Source organism: Lepisosteus platostomus, chromosome 13, assembly GCF_059453375.1.
Source record: "Lepisosteus platostomus isolate fLepPlt1 chromosome 13, fLepPlt1.hap1, whole genome shotgun sequence".
Lineage (NCBI taxonomy): Eukaryota > Metazoa > Chordata > Actinopteri > Semionotiformes > Lepisosteidae > Lepisosteus > Lepisosteus platostomus.
In genome coordinates this window covers 7,316,948-7,343,353 of record NC_142623.1, presented here as the reverse complement: position 1 = coordinate 7,343,353, position 26,406 = coordinate 7,316,948, and the positions used below count along the sequence as shown (strand labels likewise).

The following is a 26,406-nucleotide window of genomic DNA, read 5'->3' as shown; positions in this document are numbered from 1 at the left end:
CAGGCCTTGCTTCAGTCACTGTTGGGCCAATGTTTGAGTACAGCTGGTATCAGGTTTGTATTACAGCTGGGTGATGGTGGGTGTCATGTTCGAGACAGGCATGCTTTTGGCCTCTGTTCCTTGGCAAAGTTTCAGGAGTGCTCCGTTAGAGAAGCCCTGTACCAGTGGAGGCCTGAATGTGATACATTCGTCATTTTCTCGGGGGGCAAGATCAGAGGCTGTTCGGTCAGCATGTTTTAATCATCATTGTGGGAAGACGGATTGAGTTTCCTAACCTAGCAGGAAACGGTGGCGAGAAGGGCAGTCTACAGCATGTAGACCGATGACCAGTCATACCTGAAGAGCTCGCTGCCAAGTGTCAAGTCCAGGGACCTGGAGAGTGGATATAGGCCTGAGCATGGAAAAATGTCATGTACAGCATATATGCAAACGTTTGTACCAAACCCACGCTCTTTGATGTTAGTTCTCAGTTTTAGGTTATTGATCTTTCTGGCAAATTTGGCAATGCTTTTCCCATACGATGGTGAAAAAAAACACCATCCTTCACAAGCACTGCACCATACGATAAAACAACACGCATTATCCTTTACCACCACTGGTGCAAATTACATTATGGGCCCATCATTATTTTGTACCGGTTCGTAACGAGACGCGGTTTCAGCAGAAAGCCAAGATCAGAGCTCTGGACTTCTAGGGAGAAGTCAGGTGGAAATGAAGGACTGGAGAGCTGACAGGAACTTTCTGCAGGGGCAGGTCGGTAGCAGCTGTATGGTTTTCATGCATGTTGTTTTATGGTGTGGTGTACCCTTCATGAAAGAGTTACAATGGTGTGTGTGTGTGTGTGTGTTTTTTTTTCCTTCGTCCAAGTGTAACGAATATGCCCCTGCGTATAACAGGGATCTCAGCCGCCTGGGCTGAGGGAGCTCTCCTTTTGCTCAGCCGTCAAGTTCCCTGTTGTGTGACGCTGGAGACCTGGGTTCGTGCCCAGGCGGTGAGGGACGAACTGGCAGGGCAGGAGTGGCAAGGGCGGAAACACCAAGAACCGTTACAGAAGCAATTCAGAAGGCCTCTTGCCAGGTTTCTTATCCTTGATGTCCTGTGCAAATACAGGCTTATCATATTGTTTTGTATATTATATACTGTATGTTCTTAATATTATATATTCTTCAAATCCAATTTATTTCTAGGCTTGGAACATTCAATTTTCCTGGGGCACAATCCTGCGGATTCCTTCACAGTGCCATGTGCTCTATCCCGGTGGGATTGCTGAGACACATGAGGTGGAAGGCCTTAGGGATTCTACCTTTGCTATTAATGTGAACAGTGTGAGTAACTGGGGCTGGGTTAACCACTTAAGTGTGATCTGAGCGCAGTGTGATGTCATGCAAAGGGGAATTGTGCTGTCCTCTGCTTATCCTGCAGAACGGTCTCCTTTCTTTTGTAGAGAATAATTTCTGCAAAGGCACCTAAACAGACAAAGTGGTGAACGATCGTTAGATGTTGTTTTGTCTTACTGTGGCTTTAAAAAAAATCCTTAATGGACGTATTTAACTTGAAAAAACTTTTGCGGTGAATGCCAACGCGATGAAAATTGTCCTGCAGTTTGGGCTGTCAGTTATGTCCCTGATTTTAACACCAAGAACGAGTTAAGTTCCTCTCTATTTCTCCACCTGGCCAACTGGACGCCTGGTTTGCCTCACTCTCCTTTCTTCTTCTAGAAGAGCGCAAGACCCTTCAAAGTCCGGGAAACTCGATATTCTCTGCAGGACAGGGGTTTCTGTCAGCTCGTGCGACCTTTGCACCAGCCGTGGTTGCTCACGCGAAAGTTGGACCCAAAATTAAAACAAGGGAACACCTTTTTTTTTTCTTGTCTGGGGAAAGCAGTTGGCTTTCGGAGGCCAGAGGAGAGGAGTCACAGAGGCGGCGCGCTGTCAAAACCTCCCCCGGCGTCACGGGCTAGCCCCAGCCGAAGACAACGGACGTTCTGTCCTTTTGTGAGGAAATTATGTCAAAACTTTCAAGGAACACCATTTAAAAACCATCTCTTTTGTCCGGCGTTTTGATTTCCGACACGTCACGGCGTCTGGATGTTTGCGGGGGGGGGGGCGAGTCAAGTCGGAAGCGCGAGTGAGCTGAGGGGGCTGGTGGGGTGAAAAACGTTGCCGGCCCGCGCGGCTTTTTGTGGTAAAACGAGGCCAACGGGCATCGGAGCCGCCCTCATTCCCCCAGGCCCCCCGAGCGCGAAGAGGCACGACACCTTCGCTGCTGCCGGCAGTTCGGCCCTCAACAAGTTGGTCCGCAGAGCAGATGTGCACCTCGCGCTGAGCCAAAACCTGTTGGGCTCGCGGGCCCGGCCCGCTGAGGGTCCGCACTGCCGCGGCCCGGCCCGCTGAGGGTCCGCAGTGCCGCGGCCCGGCCCGCTGAGGGTCTGCAGTGCCGCGGCCCGGCCCGCTGAGGGTCAGCAGTGCTGTGTCCCGGCCCGCTGAGGGTCAGCAGTGCTGTGTCCCGGCCCGCTGAGGGTCCGCAGTGCCGCGGCCCGGCCCGCTGAGGGTCCGCAGTGCCGCGGCCCGGCCCGCTGAGGGTCCGCAGTGCCGTGTCCTGGCCCGCTGAGGGTCCGCAGTGCTGTGTCCCGGCCCGCTGAGGGTCCGCACTGCCACGACCCGGCCCGCTGAGGGTCCGCACTGCCACGGCCCGGCCTGCTGAGGGTCCGCAGTGCCGTGTCCTGGCCCGCTGAGGGTCCGCACTGCCACGACCCGGCCCGCTGAGGGTCCGCAGTGCCGTGTCCTGGCCTGCTGAGGGTCCGCAGTGCCGCGGCCCGGCCCGCTGAGGGTCCGCAGTGCCGTGTCCTGGCCCGCTGAGGGTCCGCACTGCCACGGCCCGGCCCGCTGAGGGTCCGCAGTGCCGTGTCCTGGCCCGCTGAGGGTCCGCAGTGCCGTGTCCTGGCCCGCTGAGGGTCCGCACTGCCACGGCCCGGCCCGCTGAGGGTCCGCAGTGCCGTGTCCTGGCCCGCTGAGGGTCTGCAGTGCCTTGTCCCGGCCCGCTGAGGGTCCGCAGTGCCTTGTCCCGGCCCGCTGAGGGTCCGCAGTGCCGTGTCCTGGCCCGCTGAGGGTCCGCAGTGCCGTGTCCTGGCCCGCTGAGGGTCCGCAGCGCGCTCGCGGGGGACGGCGGGGAAGTCGGCGCGAACGCGTGGCAAGCGAGGGAGGCGGGGTAGGGACCAGGGACGGAACAGGCCGGGGGGAGGAAAGCGTTGGGCAAATCGACGTTGAAACACCCTCCCTCCTCCATGGCCTCCTCTGTCGTCGTCATTCGTGGAAAACAGCCGACACATAAAAGGGATGCAGAGGGATTTAAGCGAACAAACCCGGGTGCAGAGAGAAAAAAGGGTGGAAAAGAAAAACAGGTCACTGCGATACGAGTTTAGAGGGGGAAGAGAGAGTTGGGGACGTTGGGATGAGTTTCCCCCAAACCTCCTCCCCCCTGCGTCCTGACTAGGCAGGGTTTGGAGTTATACCTCTACTTTCACCCCCCCCCCAAACACAAATAATAAGCTATTGGTTTTATTCCCCCCGCCAGAGGGCCGAGGGGAACCCCTTCCTCCGCACGCCGGACGAGGTCAGGCCCCCGCGCGAGGAAGGCGCTGTGGCGCCCGCGCGCCCATCCCCCCGCGCTGGAGAGGCGAAGTTGTGTCTGCGCGCGTCTGCGCCGGAGAGACAGGCCGCGAGCGCGGGGAGGGGGTGGGGAGAGCGAGAGGGTGTGAGTGTGTGTGTGTGTGCGGATCGGGGATGGCGGCTCGATCTCTTTACATGCGCCGGGACGCTAAGAGAGCCGGAGGCTTATTTATTTAGGTTTTTTTTTCCTTCTCCTTTTGCTGCGCAGCCAAGCCACAGTCGGAATATTATGCATTGTTTTCTTAAGAAATAGTATTCTGGACTGTAGCTGCTACTGCGGCGGATCTCTCCCCCCTCGCCCCTGCCTTCTGTATCACTTCCTGCTCTGTGACTGGTTCAGTCCACAGCTCACCCCTCCTCCCTCGCTCTCTCGCTGTAATTCCATGCCGCCTCTGTGAGGAGATCGGGTGTTTCTGTGCACACAGTCACACTTTTCACATGCTCGCAGTGCGCGGAAGATTTACACAGAACCGTCCACGGCAACTAGTTCACTCCTGCTTTTGAGCGAACAGGAGTAGGACATTTAACATCCACACACCCCCTGTCTTCACACGGGCGCAAGATAAAGTGTAACCATATCCTGGTTCGCGTCCATTCGGTATGCGTTGTTTTGAATAGGCTTCCCATTGTGCCCGCAGTGATAGTTTCTTTTAGAGTACCCGTTCTGTTTTTTTAAACAAATATATAACACCTTCTCCCCCACCCACCACCAAAACACACACCCTGACACACGTGAACTTGTTTGATTTCTATCTTGACTGTGTTTTTTCCAATGCACACAACCCCTTTCCTGAAGAGGAAAATGGGATTTAAAATAATATTCATGTTTTTTTTTTAATTGGCCCAATTAAAGCATAAGGGGCCTCTCAGGATACGGCACCTTTTAAAGCCGACGTCTGCGTTTCCCTTATTTTCTGCACCGCCACCCCCTCTACCATCCACTTTGCAATAAATGTTATTGCTGTTGTGATTTCAAAACACCCCGGTCGAGTTCCAGTCTCAGTCCCGCTCCACCCCGTCTCGGGACTCCAGTCCGGGTTTTGCGTCTCTCTGCGCGCCTCAGTAAAATGGCTGTGTCTCGCGGAGCCTCGTGCTGGTTTGATCAGTTTCTCGCTCTCAGTCTCGTTCTCTAACAGAAGCCCCCCCACATTCCGTGTCGGTTAATTTCATTCCCGGGATTTTTATTTATTTTTTTTCAATAACTTTTAATTCGCATCGGAGCCGGGAGTGGAGCCCGGATTCGGTCCGGTGTTAGGGGGGAATGAGCCGGGACACGGGTAAATTGTTATAAATAATTGTATTTATATTCAATGCTATTGAGTGTTTGATTGTGACTGACTCGCTGTGAAAGAGAGAGAGAGAGAGGAATATCATGGCCGCTCAGGTCGCCAGCGTCGCCACTCTCAACACCAGCCCGCCGTCCGAACTGAAAAAAGCGGATCGGGACCCACAGGAGGAGCCGGTACCGGGGGAGAAGCAGCAGGAAAATAAGGAACCGGGATCGGAGAGTGGATCCCCGGGTCAGAAGGAGCTACAGGACGGGGCCGATGGTGGAAATGCAGGGGGAGGAGGGGATCCGGAGATGAAGAACGGGAACGGGAATCCGTCCAGGGTGAACAATAATAATAACCAGAATGATTCAGGAGCTCCCGAAGGGAATAACCACCCCGGGATGGCACACCACCACCCCGCCGCTTTTCCTCCACCACCCTACGGTTACAGCCCGCACTACGGCCGGGGCCCTTTTCATCAACATGGCGGACAACAAAGCCCTGGCATGGCAGCTGCGGCGGGGCCGGCCGTGCAGCCAGGCAGCATGATGGACTCCTATCAGCCCAACTCGCACGACCACGGCTTCCCCAACCACCAGTTTAACAACTACAGCCCATTCCCCAATCGGACTGCCTACCCCGGCCAAGGGTACACTATGAATTCCCCGCGAAACAACCAGCCTCCGGCGGCTGGGGGGCAGCCAGCCAAGCAGCAGCAGCAGCAGCAGCAGCCGCCAGCGGGAGGAACTACAGCTATGGCTGCCACTTACAATAATCAGAGGTATACTATGGGAAACCCGCAGCCGACTTCCACCCCAACCCTAAACCAGCTCCTGACCTCTCCCAGCTCGACGAGGGGCTACCAGAACTACCCCCCTAGCGACTACAGTAACCAGGAAGGAGCTAACAAGGGACCAGTAGACATGGGCAGCAGCAGCCAGTATGGTGGCCACCAGGGTTGGCAACAAAGGACCCATCATCCGCCGCCTATGAGCCCGGGAAGTACTGGGCAACCACTAAGCAGAAATCAGGTAAAGTTTCATTCGCCTCGGAGCCCGCGGTGCTTGGCTGTGTTTTACACTCGCAGCCCTCTGTAATGGTGTAGACTAGGACCTAGTGCAATGGACCTGCCATTGTCTCTCTCTCTCTCTCAGACTCTCTAAAATGGCTGCCTCTCAGCTTTTTCTCCACACCACCTCCTCTAACAGCGTTTATCTAGTAAAAACAAGCGGCTGGTCGAGCCGAATCGTCGTCTTTCCGAGCCCGGCGGTGAAAAGTCGAAGTTTGGGCGGTCGGGCTAAAAGGAGAGGCGACTTTTAAAGAGGTAAAATGACAGCGAAAGGCGTTTTTTTGTTTCGCGTGTTGTTTATCTGCAGGGCAGGACGGCTTAAAAGGTAATTAAAATGTGTAATTCTCAGGGCTTTCTGTCTCTTTCAGGGGTGTTTTTTTTCTGTTTCCCCTGTAGCCGCTCGTTAGCAACATTGGTGTGTCCGGGGGTTATAGCAACTAATAGATCCGCACGTTTGTATTAATTACATTTGCATATTTGGATTTAATAGTGGGGAAAATTCCCAGCATGGCAGTAAGATTTCCTGATCCTTGTAAAATGCATGTAACATTCCAGAAAATACTAAAACAGTGCTGCCTTTATAAACGTCTAGTTGGAGCTGGAAGTTTTTTTAACACTATATTTGCTGAGTTTTTACATTGACCTCCTATTCCTCTTGGAGAATGGCGTTTTAATTCTGTCCCTGCATTCCCAGATCGGGGCTCTTCTTTCCTTAGGCTGCTAGTAAACATTGGCCAGTGATTTGAGTAAGTGCAGATTGCTTTGCTTTGGGATTTGAATTATGGAGGTAAAATCCTTCTGTCAAAGCCAGGAGACAGTTGGTCTTAGGTTGACATGCTAGCTGAGATCTGATTGGCTCTCCATCCTCTGCTCTTGGCCATTTATAATTGCATCTGATGTAATGCTACAACAATCCCTGATTAGCTCATATACTTTTACACTCTGAAGATAACAGAAACATCTTAACAACACACATTGCTTACTTTCAGGCATGCTGCCTTTCTTGATCCCAGAACTATCTTCTGTGATGCTTGTAAAAGGTCAATTTGTCATTGATAATGGTCAGTTTAATATGTTACATTTTCCCCCCAGTGTCTTACTTAGTATATGTCATTAATACAAAAAAATCTTCCAGCTTTGTTCAGTGTTTATGGTTGTATTTGTGTAAGGGCACATCTAGTTGATAGTTTGATCAATAATTTTAATAGTCACAGGTCATTTTTGGTTATGATGGAGTGTGAAATGGGTCTGTTTGACTGGAAGGGGAAATAATTTTAAAACCTTAATATCCATTTTCTCTAATCCGTATTAGTGATAACATCCACATCTCATTATATAAGCTTTTGAGCAGTTTCAATTATTAGAACTAGAACTTTTTCAGTTTTTTTAATCCAAGTAATTCTGTAGTTCTTGGTGTATTCACCAAGTAAACCATTCATTCATATATTATTATTAGGATAAATTAATGGTTTACTTAGTGGATTTCCCCTCCACATAGTTTATACCATCTGGATGCTATACTTTAATGCTTTTAATGCTTTTTTTTAAAGCCTCCTAACTTTATAAAAAGTTATCAGAATTGTTCATTTTAATTTTAATAACAATTACAGTATTGCTCAGAGGTTGTTCTTTTTCAGGGAGTGAAAATTAATTTTGAGATTGTTGTGGATTTAGATAATTGATAAAGGGTCTTAGATTGATTGCACATTATAAAGATTAAAGAAATCCTCTCATCGAGAATTTGAATTTAGGGTTCTAATTGCATAGCACAGCTGATTAGATTATTTATAGAAGTGGATAGATGTACATTTTTTACTAAGATGTAAATTGTAGTGTGTGATGTTATGAAATTGAATTCCAGTTGTCCATGTCACACTGCTGTGACTTTAGTGTGGGGTCATGTTTTCATTAATTTATTTTGTCTCGTTGCTTGGTCGGAAAGCTTCACATCACAGGTGAAGATCCCTGGGCTCTGAAAGATGCTTCGAGTCTGCAGTTTAGTGGCCTGGTGGATTGAAAAGAAAAGTGCCAAGGTGGAAATGACCAAAATGGAGGTGGCTGGCCTGTCGATTTCCATACATTTCTGTGGAGGTTATTAATAATGTTTACAACTGTTCCTTCTTGCAGCAGATTATATGAGCTGTCAGTGTCTGTAGCCTGTCCAGCCCATGGTCTTCGCTACAAAGTTGCAGTTACATACAGGGATTTGCAGGCTGCTCTAGGTTTTCTGTGCATCTTTAAAGCTTTGTAAGGAGGGAGCTGGCAGTATTGACTGTAGGCAGCTGTGAAGGTGCATGTGATTGGTTATGCTTGCCCTGTTGTGTACTTTTTTTCCCTGTTTATCAGATCCTGCTTTTCTTTGTGAAGGTTCTGTTTTTTTTCAGGTTTTTCTTGGATTACGCGAAATTAAATTTCAGCGGATGAGTCTGAACAATGCAGCTCGGAACAATGCAAACACATTTCTAATATTGTTAACATTTCGCCAGAACTTTCCAAGCAATACTTGTATGATGAGCAGATTGCATGCATCTTGTATGTCGCCTCTACCCCTCTAAATTGAACTTCTAGGATGTATAACTTAGAATGCTACAGATTGAAATCTGCTTTCAACTGCTAGAGGTAGAACATCTTTTCCTTGCATGTTATGCTGAGTTGCTAATGATAAGTCATAAACCCTGCTCAGTGCTCCTGATTTAAAAGGAAAATAAAAGGGCTTAGCTTTTGAACCTTTGTTGCGGGAAATGTAATTTTTTTCTTTTGGTTGTAAACAGGAAAAATGAATCTTCATCTTGGGCACCTTCTCCTGGCACGGTTTCATACAAGAAATGTGACATGCTGCTGTGTGTCTGCAAGCCTCAGTTAACTGTTGCTACTACGGTTCAGAATTTTTTTTTAATAAGGGACAATCAAACTGGTATTCAGAATAATGTAACCATAAAAATGTAACAGCCAGTCAGGGAGCTGTTGTATATTTGGCCTGTTGTGTTACAGGTTGTTTACTGGGGTACAAGGGCTTCACTTTCATTGTGCTCAAGTGACTCTTCTGGTCTTTTTGTTTCTGTCCCTATTGAAATTGAACAGAGGCAGTACTGATGTTCTTTTATGGAACTAGAAGGAACAGAGGACTTTGAAAGTGAAGGAGAGATGAAAAAGGAAAAACAGAGTTGGAATACACATTTTTGGTTTTCAGCCTGCTCATTATTGTAGGACTGCTCATCCTGGTGAGGGTCGTGAGCACCCAGGGCACACCCTGGAAACACAGGGCACCGTGCAGGACTGCGAGCGTGGGGCTGCTCTCGCCCGGGATGGGGTGGGGATGCCAGCTGTTGAAGGGCACAGCTCCCAGCAGTCTATCGCACCTAACTAGTGTGTATCCAAAAAACGAAATATTCAAGGAGGGCAGCCCCCTTGGAATGGATACATATTCCTTTTAATAACATATTGCAGATATTTACAGAACTGTAGTGCAAAATCGGGAAATGTTCGGTTTGAAAGCTTCTAGCAAGGATATAAGATTTTCTCATGTGCTAAGGAAACTGGATTCAAAACTGCAGCAGAGAGGCAATGGAGAGTGACACCCTGCAGTTTGCCTTGATTTCTGTTTAATTATCTTATACCTTGCTGGCCTTTACCTGGTCAGGCTCCCTGGATGTCGAGTGCCCCAGATGTGCTTTCTGCAAAAACAACACTGGAAGGCAAGGAGCACACTAGCTGAGGGGTGAATTAAGGCCTAATTAGATTTAACTTTTGTGTTGGCACATCATTTTAACGTTTGAGTGGAATCAATCTTTCACATAGATTATTTTTAATAGGCTTTAAGAGAAAACACTTAAGAGACTGTTCTTTGGTGATCCTGCACAGAGATGGTGTTAAGATAGTCTGGCTAGTGTGACCTCTAAGTACTGTTTACTGCTACGGACTAGAGTATCTGCTTTAATTTCTTGATCTAATTACAAAGAAATTGATCCCTCATTTATGTAGAATTTTAGGGGCTCTTGAATATATTTGCCATTAAGAATGAAAAGGGATTGGGACTTTAAGAATGCTGTTTGGTGATCCTGCACAGAGGTGGCTTTTAGATAGGAGAGTCTGCTCCTCTTAAGTGTACACTGAGCTGTTGTTTTCAATCTCCTGCTCATTAATAAGTCAGATGCGTGTGTGGCAGTGTGTGTATTTACAACTGCCTGCCCATGTGCTGATGTTGCTCTGCGCTCTTACATTTTATGCTCAGATGTCGTAGGCAGCAGATTAGAGGGCTGGGGTTCCAATCACTGTCTGTAGACGTCCACTGGGCCCTGTTTACAGCAGATATGTGTAAGAAGTTATCAGAGCTGGCTAGCTTAGAGGTTAATGTACTTAGTTTACATCTTAGATCAGGTTAAAATTCATTTATTAATGCCGAATAGCAACAGGAAAGCATGGGTGAAATTTGCAAGTCCACTGACTTCCTGATAGATTTCAGTGGTTTTCTGGAATATTCCACTGATGGGCTCTCCCAAAAAGGCAAAGATATGCATGTAACCTGGTGTTTTGAAGGTAGTAATATCCCCTAGCCTGTTTCAAACCCCACTGATTTCATTAAAAGGTCACCAGTTTCCTAGGTTTAGTTCATTTATATTCCTGCTTTATTTTCTTTTAGCAGAAGTTAATCTTGCTAAAGGCAAGTGCTAATTAATGTTAGGGTCCACACCCATCACACCTTTCTTACCACACTGGACAGGATACTGTTTCTGAGCCCGTGAATTTGGTGCTTTCTGAACTTTGCTGGGGACTACACTGATGATTTAGAAAAACTGCAAAGTGCTGGTCAGTATCATCCCAAAAAAGATGACATTTTTTTTGCAAAAATTTCAAACATTTGAAAGTGCATCTGTGCTTTGGTTGTGTAGAAGAAGTGAAGAACTGCAGAGGAGTGAAGAAGTTAAAGGCAAAATGATGAAAGCTGTTCTCTGTAACAGCGAGTTTCCTTTTTCTCAAGGCCCGCAGCTTTTGGGGCTGGATGGTTCTTGGCTTTTACAAATTGGCAAAATTCTGAAATTTTGCCAAGGGCTAATGGACGCATGGTACAAATTATTTCAGTAAACCTCTTGATGGTGTCTGAATGGAAAAGGAGTGCTTAACATGATATCGGAAAAGGTCACTAGAACTGTTTCAGCATCATAAACCTCTGTTTTTAATCACTTGCACTCTTCAAAATTTCTTCCATTGCCTGTAATTATGGATGTATAGACATATTTAAACCCAACGTACTTTGATGGGTACTTTACTTGAGAATTTTCCTTGCTGATCAGTTGCGGTTTCCAAGCTTTGCGAAGTGTCAACTCTTCTCTCTTGAGAATGGGAGCATGTGTTGCAAATGCTAGTTGTATTTCCTTAATTGTGTTTGGCACCCCTTTTTAACGTATGAACTGGAGAGAACAATTTGGCTTCGTATGCTGATGAAATATTTCTGGCTTTTCAGAGAAATAGAGAATGAGGTGGACAGATTTTTATATACATTAACGAAGGCCGGGATGAAGCCCTATTTACTTTGCTAAAAGATGTTAATGCATTAATAGAGACTATAAAAATGATACAATATTACTTCCTATGTTTGGAGCTATCGATTGCAGTGTGATATCTGTTAAAACAGAAGTACTAAAATTACATTTATTAAAATACACCAATTTATGCAGAAGTGAGTTATAGGCGGCAGCAGGCAAGGTGGTGTTCAGACAAAAGTCTCCTGGTGAAAAAATGTTGTATAGACTAATGCGGTTTAGTCTTGTTCCTGAAGGGCCATTTTCCACAGGTTTTATAGGTAACTTAAAATCCTCAGTGAGTCAAGATCTGGACTTAATATCACTGAAGTCAACAACAGATTCAAATGTCATGAAGAGTACAGAGTGAAAACCAGGACATGTGAAGTCCTGCAGGACGAGGAGTAAATATTAGTGATGCAGAATAAAGTCAATGTGTGGTTTCAGCTATCAGTAGTCAGAAAATGGTATAGTGACAGATGAATTGCTACTGCTTTAATGTCAGCTTGAAGAAAAGTCAAATCATAAGGAGTTGGAAACATTGGGTTCCCTTGCAGGTAGGACTGGATTTGAGGTAATGTTTTAGTTTGCATAGAAATTGGGGTGAAGCATTGGGAATACAGGGCAGGGGATGGGATCCTTGTTTTAAGGGTTCCAATGGACAAAGGGTTTGTCGAATCACATAAGAGCAGGAGCAAGCTTGTTTTGTAGGACGTGACCAAAGCAACCTTGATCACATGCTGCTGGAGATCTGTTTCTGGGCTAATTTTCTGTTAATTAAACCATTGACTGGCTGTGCCCTCTTGAGTGTGCTGGTAGCCTTTGGCTAATAATTATATGTGGGAAATGATGGTGATTCATCAAGATCAGAAATCAAATTGTACTGTTATTGCCATTTGCTATTAAAAATGGAAAGGAAGGGTGAGTACCAGATGTCTTGTAGATATGTGAACTGATATTTCTGCTGTTGATATTTCATTGTGTTCTTATATTTGCTACTTTTTTGATAGTGTGGCTTAGGACTGATATTCCTAATAACACAGTAGCTAGTAGCTTGTGAGTTTCTTTATTCTGTGGGTGGCTAGAGAATTGTGGCCCGTAATGCCTGTCTGTGTCCACTACCATTCTTGATAAAGAATTTTCTCACTAAAACTTTTTTGCGTTGCCTTACTTACATTTTAGTAATAAACTAAAATTAATTAAAATGGCAAACGTAAGGTGATTTTAGGCAGTGTTACCAGGCACATTGTTGTTGCTTTCCTGGGACAAATTTGTAGTGAAATTCTGACATTCTTTATAATATTACATTCTGGTTTTCAACCATTATATCACCGCAAACATGAATAGTGACAGCACAATTTCTTTGCAATCTTCCAGAAATAAAGTAGTGAATTTCATTTTAGCACAGATTTTTTCATTTCAATTGTATGTTCAGTAATGGAATTAATATGCTGGACACTGTCTCTTGATAAGTGCCTGCCTTTGATTTGGAAACAAGGGATATGAATTGTAATCGCTGAGTGCAAATGGGTTACTCTTCACACCTGTAAGTCATGATATCGCACTTAAAGTCATCATCTGCCATTTCTGGAGTAACACTTTTTAACCCTGCATGTGTGTATTATGGTAATCTTTTCGTTGTGCCTATACAGCCCAGCATGGCTTAACACTTGTCAGTTTTGGTCTTTTTGACCTTCGCATCACACAGTGGATCAATTCGTCTGAAGTAGTATAGTTTTGGGAGAAGCATGATCAACTAGCTATGACTACACAGTTTCACTGTAAGTGGTCACTAAAATGTCTTCTAAAAGATTTGAAGTCTTTAAGTATTTCTTCATGTATTTAAGAAACTAGACTGGCTTTAAGGTGTCAGTCTATAAGTGAAACATTTTCAGCTTTCAAGCCAGAATATAAAGATGATTATTATCATGGTGATATTGGTGTAGAAACCCAGTTCAATCTTTGATCTTGACTGGCAATATGAAGTCATGTTTTCTAGAATTAGCTAGGTAGCAATGTGAAGGAGTGGTTAGTGCTCTCCTTTTATAACTGGAAGGTTGTAGGTTCAAATCTGAACTGTGCCACTGCTGTTGTTCCCTTGAGCAATGGATAACTGTCGGCCAAACTAGCTCTTGAGATTTGTTTTTACTGCTAAAGGAGAAGGCCGTTTGATAGTATATAAAAACATGTTGATCATTAATAACCAACTGTTGTTATTGCTGTGAAGGGAATTGGAGTATTTTCTCTGGTTTCCAGGAAGTTTCTTTTAAATAGGCAACATCTTGTTAGGCTTGGTCAATTCAGCAGCTCCCCATGCTGTAGGCAAATTTCAGTCAGGAAATGGAGAAATTTACTGTATAAGAAAGACTAATGGCATCCAAACACAAATGTGGTTAATTCTAAACTTCTTGCCTGGTATAAAATGCTTTACACAGTTTGCATAGGCTTTTGCTTTTTAAAATTGAACTCTAAAGTTTCTTTCTTATTACATCTGTATGTTCCTTTGCTGTCCACGGAATGGGATATTTACTGTCATAGGCGGCTTTACCTTATCTAGAACACCTCTGTGATGAAGGACTGTGCTCAGAATTGTCTTTGTGGGGTAGAACATACACTTCAGAGGTAACTTCAGGGAACCCGGTAGGTGTTCTTAGTTTTCTAAGGAACCCATTTTGAAAAATGGTCATGTTGCACCAAACTGACACAACAGGAAATGGTCAAGACATTATTTGTATATTTTAGGAACTGGAAGCAATCACAGTACTGTGGCGCGCTGGGATTTTCTCTGTAGTGACAAGGTTGTTTAGGTTGGGAAGGATTTCAGCTGTTGGTCTTTTACCATCAAGTTCCATTAATACAGTGTCTGCAGAGTTCCAGCCTTTATCAGATAACTAGAAAGAAAGAGAGAGTGCACTCCATTACCCCAGTAAGACACAGAATTCACGAAGCCAAACTGTGGGTCTTAGTGGAATTTCACCAGCTTTCTGAAAGAGCGCAGGTAGGAGTCATTATTCACTTCTTCAGATGTGTAACTTGATTTGATCTGTCTGGTGAAAGGCTCGCCAGGGTGTTCGTGTTTTGATGTTGCATGTAGCTTTAATAGCCATATAATCAGCAGTTAATAGTCATTTTCTTTTTACCTTTGTTTACACTAATTAACAATTTTGAACTTTTAATTTTATTCAGCAAGTCATTTAGATAAAAAATTGCCATCTTGCTTAGAAGAATGAGTAGTGTTTCATGCTTCCTGAGCATGTTAATGTACATCTTTAGGGTTTTTTTGCAATGGTTTTATAAATTGTCAAAAAGTTACTTTTTGACTTGTCTGTGAATTCATCTGTTATACCAGTGATACATTTCATAGTCATTATAAAATTAATCAAAGGTTCTGATAGTTATTTTCATAATCTGTGCAATACATTTATATCTATATTTATATTCATATGTGTGATACGATTTTTCTGCGTACTGTCCTGTTCTAGTTTGTTCTTCGTGTGTCCAGACTTTGAGTAACTCTTTTAGTGCACCACTCACTGTACTGATTGTATTGTATGTATTGTACTATTATTATTATTGTATCATTCGTTACACTGTGGCTGTGTTGTCTGTGTTAAGCTGCTGTTGCACTGCAATTTCCCTCACGGGATCAATAAAGTATCTATCTAATCACAAAGTTTTTAAGAGGCAGTGCTCTACAAAATTGAGGCTGCATCTCAGGTCCTGACTGTTGCACCCCCTTTTCAGCATCGGCACATCAGAAAGGCTTGTATGTAAGAGGAGGCCATCTGGCCCATTGTTTTCATCTAGTTTGGTTGTGCTTTAGTCTTTAAGCCAGTACTGACTGTACTGGGAACCATCCCTCCATTTTCTTACTGCTTCTTCCAGCTCAGGGTTGCAGGGGAGTCGGGAGCCTATCCCAGCAATCAGCGGGCACAAGCCCCAGCTCTCCCAGTACCATGCCACCCCTGTCCCGGGAACTACCCTCCAAAATACAGGACCATCCTGAGCGCCCTGATGCAAAGGGACGCTTTAGAGCAATCAGACCGAATGCGCATGTCTCATGTCTCTGGGGGGTGGGAGGGTGTAGGACCATGATTGTTTCTACATGGAAACATGGCACAATGGGGTTTCCCAGGTTAGACGTGAAGCCGGGACCCTGGAGGTGTGCACACTACTGGTAGAAAGTGACTGCTTTTGGCTGTAGAAAAATTACTTTGACTGGGCTTTGAAGGTTTTCTCTGAAACACTGGCCGTGACAGTGTAGTGTGCTGAATCCGTAGTGTTGGAATCGCTGTTGCATTTTTCAGCTGCCATTTGTAGTGTGCTGCAAATGGGCATACATCACATGGCAATGAAACCCGCCTCAAAGTGCACAGGTGAAATCGTCAGCTACGTGAGCATTTAAGCCAGTGGCAGCTTGTAAGTTGAGGTGCTGGCTACTTAAAAATATGTATCCTTTTAAACACCTTTTCATGTGTAAGGTGTCCATTAAATGGAGTGGATCCTCCTTAAAACTTAACGACAACTTCAGGTTTGCTGCCTTTTGCATTCATTTGCAATCTGTTATGTTTTTTAGGCAGCAGTCACTGAGGAAGGCTGTTGGCATTTCTGTCGCTTAATGTGATTGATTATGGTGTTAATTTGTCTAGGCATTGTGTGGCTGAAGGATTTAATCAGAATTATCTACAGTTATGTATATTGGTTTACTTCAGAATGCATGTAGTTTTTTTGTTAACATAAAAACAATGCATAGGGCATGGTACTGGCAGTCGTCAACTTCCTGATGTCATGGGCTGTAACTCACATGTACAGATAGACACTTGATGTCAACTTTGTGAACAAGACTACCATATAAAAGGAACGTTTTTAAATGGGATAAGATTTACAAACTGCCTTAAATTAAAAATTGGTTGTGTAATGTTACCATGATGACTTTGTCGAGTTTAAGATCATGTTTAATGCCAGTTCACAGCAAATATGGAATACTGTTCAGCCGTTCCCTTTAAAACAACATGAAACAAGGGTTTCCAGTAAACTGGTAACATTGCTCAGCTGTTCGCTCTGTCTGATCGTTGGCAGGAATAGTGAACAGCTGATCAGTATTTCATGTTTACTGCACTCAAGCATTAATTGCCAATTTACGTCTCGCAAAGACATAATGCTGAATTGACAAATTAAATTTTTTATTTTATTTTAAAGGCTTATTAAATCTCATCCTTTCTGTCCCAGCAAATGCTGAGTCCTATGGGTAGTGTGTCTATACATCATGTAATATGAAATTCTAAATTCATGGAAAAGTGTATAAAATGTTGAATGTGGTAATAAAATTTGTATTTTCTGAATATGCATTACTTTAATAAAAATTGCAATGATGATAGTTGATCTCTATGGTACATCAAATAGGATTAAGAATAAGTCACTGTCCAGTGTAATACAACTTCAGTGGAAGGTGCTATTTGTGCTGTTAGTTGACATTTTGTAAGTGTTTAAAGAAACTAATTTATTTCAAGCCCATTTAATCAGTATGTCCACATTACAGGTAATTTGCTAAGCAAGTTGCCCTACACCATTGGAAATCCGATTATTGACAGGAGGACAATCTCAACAGCAAGTGCTAGAGCAGCACATGACGTAAAATTTGTATTGAACTGGGTCCACTGAATTACAGCTAAGTCACTCCTTGTGTTTTCTCTTCTGTCTGGCTCCCCTGCAACCCTCTATTGGATAAAGCAGCTAGAAAATGAATGTTTCTTAGTGCTGGCAGGTTAGAAAGCGAAAATACATCTGTGAAATACTTCTGCAAGAAGACACATTTGTGACCAAGAAGGTGGACGAGCTGATGGAGAAAGTGTGCACATTGTGAGCCGTTGTGTCATTGAGGGGCAGCCCGTGCCGCAGGGTCTGTAAAACTTGTTGAGGCCGTGGCGAGTGGCTCGTTCATTGAGATGTTTGCCATCTGCAGTCGGTTATTTCACATACACAGCTTTTTCAAGTTTTAGTGCCAGTCACAAAGAGTACAAAACTAGAACTTTTCTACTGTGGAGACATCTGGGGTATTCAGTGGTCACTATTAACAGTGATTTTCCCGTTTTGAAATTCCCAAGCTGGAGCTCGATTAAGCTCTCTGCTAACGGAGACCTCGACAGACAGAGGTGTCCTTTGGTGATTGCCGGGCATATATGTCAGCTGACTACACTCACCCTGGGACAGTCCTGTTTTTTGGAGGCTTCTGGTCACAGACAGGGATGCACCAGCCTGACACCACCACTAATTTTGTCTCGCCCGTGGCAACCCATTCCCTGCTGCACTAGGCTACGGCTAAATTTCACACCTGCCTCTTCAGGACACCTGCCCTACTCGCACTTGGGTGCAACGTTTCCCTGGAGAGCTTTCACTTGTGCTTGTAGCAATCGGAAGGCTGACATGTCATTCCAAAACCTGGGGTTCATTCAGTGCCCTGCCTGTTAGGAGCAGGTCTGATTTAGAACATTTGCCTTTGCACTGTTGAGCTGTTTGTATTTACTGATTACAGGCCAGCCTTTTTGTTTGTTAAAGCAAGACACAAAAAAGAAAGGCTGCACACTGAGGGTTCAGCTCGTCTTTTTAGTTATCTGGAAAAAGGCAGCACTCCAGCTGGTTTGGTTCTGTCTTAATGGAACCATTATCGCACAGCAAGTCAAAAATGTAGTGAAGCATCATCCATCCACGTTTAAATTTTTACACCCAGTGTTTCAAGTCATAATGAACCTTTGCTGAGTAATTTTTTGAAAGTGCAATGCAAATGTCTTTATTGCCTGTCATATCTTGGTTTAGCCATCATGATTAAAATGTTATTCTTCTTGGCACAGTTTTAAGTGCAAGGGTTCAAACACTCTGTTGGTTCCAAACAGCAAACACTGTCTTGAGGGACTAATCTTCACTTTAGTTGCAAGGGCTTGTGTCCTGCCTGTATAAGGCGTTAATGTGATTGTATCCTCCCAATTGTGAAATTGAAAGTCAGTGACTAGAGGGACTGTACAGTACTGTTGGCATGTGTGTATTCAAGGAATTTGTAGCTGTTCATTTGTGTTGGCTAGCTGACTAATTAATACACATTCCCCAGTGGAGCTGATTCATAATCATTTATGTCCCATGTGAGGCTGTGTTCTGAGGTGGATTGTGTCATTGAGTGTGCGTATGTTGTGTTGTGGTGACAGTTCCACAGGGATGTTTTCAGTAGGTGGTATCAAGTCCTCACTGCATTGGAGTAACAGGCCTGGTTAATTTTGTACATGCTTTTAGCCTCTGTGCATTTGATAAGGTGTGCAGTCTGGATGTGTGGTGTTCTTTAGTTTTTAAATGTGCAAAGCCTCACACATCTTCCTCAAATGGCATTTTAGAGACAAATGTTGCTTGAAAGCTGTGCCATAGTATTTAAATGCCAGTTTAACATGGATTATTATAATGCAGCCTTCCTTTAATTTTTAGTGCTGCACAATACGTGCTTTAAGTACCAATTGAAACAATCTTGCCAGTGTACCTATAACATTTTTTTAGTATTCTATATCTTTTAAATGGAAGTTTTATCATTTGGGCTCTAGTTTTATGCAGTCATTTCTTTGCAAGGTTAGAATGTCAGAAAGTCATTAATTAAAAGCAAGGTCTGTCTACAAAGTTTTGAACATTGTAAACATTTAAAATATTTTTGTCTTGAAGAGTAGTATATGATTGAGCTGTAGATCTTGAAACATGGTCCTTTATGGGTTTAACAATTACAGAAGACTGGATATTTAAATAAACAACAAAAAATATATATACAATATCCAATTTAGAAAATCACCACAATATAGTCAGTTCCCTTGCTTCTGTCTTTGGCAAAGAAAATTAGTTCAATTTAACACATTTAAAAAGTCTGGAGTAAGTATATGATGCCCATGGTGCTTATTATATTTTTTGCTTTTAGACAAATGTCAAATTCCGACTGTTTCATAGGGCGACGTTGAAATTTAAAGGTAATTCATTTCATTTGACATTTACTTTTAAAAAATGTTGGATTAGCATAGTAATTTCCTCTCTAAAACTTGTGGCAATCGGCTGGCTTGATTTACATAATATATGTATGTCTTTAATGTAAAAGTGGTTAACCTTAAAATAGATGTTCTTAGTTAAGTGGGGAAATGAAGCAGCCCTCAGGTAACAGCACAGCTGAGCAGCAGTCACGGGCTGGGACTGTTACTATCGTATTTGTGGTGCAGAGTGACAGGCTTAATGGTGATCTTTGGAGGGGGGGGTGTTTTTGGATGTGTTCATCTCTGACCGTTACTCTGGTTATGTTGCCTTTTTGCTGCAGTTTAAGGTTTTCATTGGAAGCCCATTTTTCTTTCTGAAATTCCGCGACTCCGCAGCAGTGCGCTTCTTATCAGATCTACAGTTGTTATATTTCCGGCAAATTGGAGTTTGTTCAGTCAGGACAGGAGCTTATATCGAAGACATGTATGCAGTCTCAGTGGTGGTACTTCAGATTACTGGTGATTACGTAAAGATATCCTCGGGATCAATCTTTTCTTCAAATGAAGAAACGTACTTGTGAAGAATAAACGGTAAAATGCTGCAGGTTGCCAGTATGCCCAACTAGTAATAGGTCGTTCCTGTCGTAGGAAGACCTTAAAAATAGATATATAAGGCAAAGAGGAAGCAAAACCTGAAAGAGGAATAGGTTCCTCTTTCAATAGGCTAGATGAAGTTGCCCTCCTGTCTTTAGTACATTGGTGGGTATACTGTGTGTTAATTTTGTGTGACTGGTGTATAATTATTTTTACCATTTGGTAAATGCCAGGGGGAAATCATTTAATAAAACGTGCCGGGTAAGAAGTTTACTAACCGCTTTCTTTTGTGCAATCTGAAGGCAGATGGCTTCAAAGCTATTGGCTTTCACTGGTATATTGTGATTAAAGCTTCGCAGGGCTTTGGGATTGTCTGCCTTTTCTGAGCAATAGAACCCCAGAATTTGCATACATGGTAACTGTGTTCTGCTGGTGGATGTGCAAATGATTTAGAAGATGGATGGATGACGTTCCTATTCCGAGCTATATGTGAACATGTACAGTCTTTCTATTTGGTTACTTGATCAATTTCAACAGTGTTGAGTTGTAGCTTGTTGAAGTCTAGGTCCCTGCTTCGCTGTTGCTGTTGAGGGACAGTTGGTTTAGTAGGGCGCGGTGCAGTGTGTTTGGGGAAACTCTGTCTCCAGTGTTCAGAGAGTGGCTTTGAGACTGCTGCTGTCAGAAAGCTTTAACCATATTCATGTATAAAGTGTTGCACTGTCAAGAGGTAAAGTGTTAAATGACTGTGACCTGCTGTAGCGACAGTGGTAGTTGACTGGTAGTATCTCATCTTGACCCATTTCACACTTGACTGCCTCAAATTAGGTTGGCATTTTTCCTCTGCCCCTTCCCTGTTCACTCTAGAGGTTTAAGGTGCTCTAGAGCATTCACTCTTGTCACTGCAAAGCTTGCCTGAATTTCTGCACACAGGTTTTTGGGAACACAAGCATAAATTTAAATATAAAAGGGTACAATTACTTGGCTGAAGTCATTGATAGAATGATTACAAAAGCACACACAAAAATGGATACATAAGATGAATATATAATATCTTGCACTGTTTGTACTATACTTCAAATACTACTTATATGGTTGAAAGCTGTTCCCCACTAAGCTTTCGTAAGACAGTCTGAAGGTTAAAGTTTTCTGTCCATTTCTTTATCATTTACACGGCAGCCTGAGTTTAATATGATTCCAGTGTTACTTTGTTATACTGGGCTAGTGTCTTACGATTTATCCTGTGACGAACTAACAGTGTTAGTACCTGCTCGTAACTGATCCCTACGAATGATGAACAAAGTTTTGTTACAAACTCAGTGTTCGTTTTATTAGTTGGCAAATTAGTACTAACAGCTAATGCATTTATAAAAAGCCATTATCACCACTACAGTGTTACTGAATGTAATATACAGTTGTATATTGGATTTGTCGGTTCAAAGTACCGTGGTACCTGCGTGTTCGGCCTGAGATTTGACAAGGGGGCAGAGCTGGTTTGGCATGTAACTTCATGGTGAGAATGTTAGCATTCTGAGACAGACCAGGGCTGCGCTAGCATGCAAGTTCATATGGGGTTTAAGGTTTCTGTATTGCATTATTATAAATTAATGTGGTTGTGACTTTACTTGTGTGAGCCTTTTTGCCTGGGGCACCATGTAAAACACCTAATATACTCTCAGTGCTGTCTCTACTAAAGAAACTGAAACCTAGACAAACAAAATAGTTGACTTCTTCTGCAGTGTCTTGAATAAAGAGTAAAAAAAATGCGGTGTCTGCTTTCTTTACATCGCTCCTTTTTTTGAAGACAGGTCAGTAAGTGAGGACCTTGGTTTAAAGTCTTATTTGGGTGACCGCCTCTCCTACAGGAGAGTTTCTCCACCTTTTCCACCCCTCTATACTTGGACAAATATACACAATTCCTGGGTGCTACCCCTCTCCTCACAGGTTAAAGACAGCAGCCCAAGCACGTTATTTTTGAAGTACGCTCTAAGCCTAGAAGTGCACAGTTGCCTTATCCTGGCAGGAATTGATGACCGTGACACACAGGGTCTTGCTCAGCTGCTCTCGGAGGCTCACTTGTTTTTTTTTCAATTCTGTCAGCCTTGAACAATTTGACTCCCACCTCTTGGGATCCCCACGTACACTTCAAGACATAACAACTCTGGTTCCTCCAAAATCTAACGCATCTAGATTTCCATTTAATTTCTTTCTTGCACATGACTTTTCTCCAATTCTGCAGCACACCTATTACTATCTTGCTCCAGATCCCCAAAACGCACTTTGTGTATCACATGGAACACTGGTGAGAAATACTGTTATACAGCCAAATTTTCCCTGTCACTGTACTGAGGCATTGGCTTGGGAATCAAGAAGGAAGAACCACCACTCTGCTTAAAGGTCCAAGGGATCAGGCCACAATATGGTAACAGTGATGCCTACAATTCAGAAATGCTTGTCAAAAAGCTTTTTCTCTATTGGATAACTTTTGTCCTAAATGCTCCAATTTGCTTGCAGACTTAAATTTGAACTGTAGCCTCAATCCTTGGGATTATTTCATTCTTTTGCAATAACTACATTTCTGCCTTTTTCTTGTTGCCTTACTGTTTTTGCTGTGAATTGGCCTTTATTTTATTAGTAACATTAAGAAGGGAATCTGATTTGGCACCAAAAATATGGACCAAAAATAATCTTGGTACTGTACAGGCTTTTGTAAGTAATACACTGCTTGTCAGAACACAAAGCCTCTAGACTAGGAGGCTCATCTTGTTCGGTGGCTAGTAGTTTATTGATCTGAGCCTGTGCCTTCAGAAGGGCCTAAGGGAATAATCTTCAAAAAGTACTGTGAAGTAGCTTGCTCCAGATCCCCAAACCACCCTTTGTGTGTATTTATCAGCTCATGTCATACATTGGTCTTGGTCCTGCAAATCTAATGAACAGCTGATTGTAAAAACTGGTGGACTAAAATATTACAAAGCTGTGTATTGGAGGTTTTGCTCCCTTTTAAGAGGTCTGGTCAAATAAAGGATTTGGTCATAGCTGATGGGCTTTAACTGGTGAGTCTACCTCTGTGGGACCTTCTGGCTCTTAAATAGACCTTCCCTTCTGATGATGCAGGGTTTTAGGGGTTAAGAGTTTGACTAGAAACTGCAGTTTATCTATTTATTTTTCCCTTGTCTTGTTTTGAGGGAAAGTCAATTAGAAGCAAAGCAAAACTACTCCTTTGTATTGTCTGACATGCACAGGAAAGAGCTGCCGATGTACAGCGCAGCTCCCTTGAAGGTGAAGTCCTTTTGGTGTTGAAGTGTTTAGAGAGCACCTGGTAACAAAGAGTGAGAACTGTTTTGAAGCCTGTTTTCAAAGAGGTGCTGTGGGAACTGGAGCCTGTCATTAAAACTGTTCTGCTTTTTTCTCGAGGCTTCTGAAGGAATGTGAGCTCCCCTTTTAGTTTTGTTTTCCATGTACTTTGTCTCTAAAATAAACCTTCTAAACTCTTTAGATGTATAACATTAGAGATGGTATTCCCCCATTCTACTCCTACCCCAAAACCAATTTGGTGATGTCTTGACATTGAATGGAACTGGTTTTAAGTGTGTAGTTCACATTTTATTTGTACTGGTCTGATTCTAGGCCCCTGTAGTACAGAGAATAGTGAAAGGATTTTATTTTTAAGTTGCCTTTAACTGGGTTCTTGATGGTTAGCCGTAATGGTCAGACCCTTTCTGTGAATCTCAAGTGAAATTAACCATTGATTTCTAAATGGGTCTCCTATTAAACATTAAGACAAAGGTTGTCTGCTTGTTTTAAATCCCATTTTGCAGATTGTCATTGTACTTTATGCCAGTCCTTTTATATTATTGTAGGCTTTGCTGAAAAAAGACAATAGTCTGAACTTTTTTATACGCAGCCATTTGTAATTCCTGAGTTTCAGTCAGGGGCAGGTTATTTTAAGGCTTGAAGTTAGTGGGGTCTTATCCAAAGCATATTTTCCTACCTTTAATTTGACAAAACGTCACTTTTTTCTGTTTATTTGACTTGCTGGGCTTCAGGTTTTGGCTTGTTTTAACCTTTGTGTTAAAATATTTTACCCTTGAATGAGACAGTTTGAAGTTCTTTAGTAGTACAGTGCTAAAGGTTCTTGCTGTAGTGTATTATGGTTTGGAATGGAGCACTTCAAAATGGCAGTGTAGGAAACTTTTGGGTTAAGGGACTTCGAATTCAACAGTAAAAATCTGCTAAAGGATAATTTTGTCTGTAAAATCAGAAATACTGGACTTTCCCTGCTATTACAAGGAAATGCACAATCAAGGCAAAATAAATACAACGGGTTTAAAAAGCAGGAATGTCAATTTTGCCCTGTAGGCGGTAGGTGAATTGCTGATGATCGGTGTTTGTTCCGTACACTAGTGAATTTTATACAGTGTTTACGGCACATGAAATAAAGAGCTTGTGTGTTTGCTAATTGCACAGGAACAATTTTTGAGGGTTGCGATTGCTAAAAAAATCAAAACACGCTGGAAGCATGTCTGTAGACTTTTATCATATAAAAGTGTGATTTGGCCTGAAAAAAAGAAATTTGTGATCTAGTGGACACCTCTTCTCCCCTATTTGTCCGTTGAACTGAGGGTGTAGGGCATTGGTGTTTTAATATTTGAATTCAAAAGATGTGCTTATCCTCGCAGTGTAAGTGAAGGTCACCTTACAGTTTGGATGTGCGGAATCCTTAACAGGTTTATTTCTGTAAATTTTCACTGCTGTTCAGTGTAATGGTTCAGAGAGAAACCCTGATTCCCATCCCTATGTGGGATTCCCATTTCTACCTGGTGTGTAAAGAGTTAAACATTTTACAGTAAAGAGGAATGTCATCCCTGCATCTCGCAGCATGACAACACATTGATGACTGTGATATTATAGGGCATTTACAAGCAAGCTACCACTTAGTAGCTTTTTTCTATGCACCTAGGGTGAAACTACTGAGAAATTTAAAATGATAAGCTCAGGTTGCGTGCAGTTAAAAGCATAAAGCTGTAAAGACTCCCTGCTTCTAGAATTGGCCTGCTGTATGAGCTCTTTTAAAATTACATGGTGCTTTTTACATTTTGGCACAAACTTGAGGATATTTAAAGTAGTATTTGGGTCTTTGTTACAATAGAGACCCTCTGAAATCCTTTTAGAAACCTGATTTGTGCTGCAGGGTCACAGTGGTACAGTCTGCCCTGTCTGAGGTACAGACTGACCTGCAGGTGTATGTAAGGAAACACTGGCATTAGCTTAATGGGAATATAGAGTTTGAAGCTTTGGAAAGAATTTAACAGAATATTGCATATATTATAATAATGCCTTTGTTCTTAATTTAAACTGCAGTACTTATTTTAACAGTTTCTGAAGCGTTCTGTATTCATTCCGTTTTGAGATTATGGCAAGTGCTTATTTTGGCTCTGTTTGCGAGTCAAAGCTACACTTCTCTCTGCCCAGCTTTGTGCTCGCATGCGTTGATGTTCCCAACAGCCTCTTCACTTGCGAAATTAAGAATGGTTTGGGGTTTTGTTAAGGGGGGTGGGGGATGTCAAATGATGGCTTGAGCTGGTTCAGTTAGAAAATGCTGTGTAGTTTGAAGATATGGCATCACAAAAGCTTCTTTCATTGCTGGCTCCTCTGCTTTGACTCTAGAAGACCTGTATAAACGTGCACATGAAACAAGGAGTGCACTGCTTGTGACATAGAAGGTTGAATACAAAGAATGTCGGATAAAAGCATTTTGGCTACCTTATAGTTAAACCGGTTTAAAGCTCTTTCACAGTTGTTCTGTTAGCAGCAAGCCCCTGTTGTAAGTATATCCCAAAAATGCAAACTGGCAGTTAAATGAAGCACCACACAGATTTACTCCTCTTTTTTGGGGGGGGGAGTCTACTTTTGCTGGGTGGAGTAATTGAAGTAATTCTGAAAATAAAAAAAGTTAAGAATCATTGCTTTTAAAAAGTATTTTTCAGTCTCAAAACTAAAACAATTTCAAGAGAGAATTGCAGAAAATGGAAGGTCTTATTTTAATCTAAAAGGCTGTGCAAGGCGTCGCCTACATACAGGGTAGCGAACAGTTCAGGATCCATTTAAAATCTCCAGAGACCTCAGATGCTACTTTTTATCTCCTCTCCCTACACCCTGGTTAAGCCGCCTGTCTGCTCTGTCAATCAGCCTGTTGTGCAGGAGCTTTAGTGCTGGAACAATAGTTGGGCTCTCCCTGTGCCATGTGGCGGGTCACATGAGAAGCCCTTGTTTATCATCTGTCCCCAGTCCATCTGTTTG

General features: G+C 43.2%; 1 protein-coding gene across 1 annotated transcript in view; it reads left to right on the top strand.

The window, feature by feature from the left end:
• Nucleotides 1-4,710: 4,710 nt before the first annotated feature.
• The window catches only part of arid1aa (AT-rich interaction domain 1Aa), a 67,937-nt gene continuing 46,241 nt past the window's right edge, over nt 4,711-26,406 (top strand). Inside the window, exon 1 of the mRNA XM_088602853.1 lies at nt 4,711-5,970. Coding sequence (XP_088458979.1) covers nt 5,041-5,970 — 930 coding nt within the window. The 5' untranslated portion in view covers nt 4,711-5,040. The remainder of the gene's footprint in view (nt 5,971-26,406) is intronic.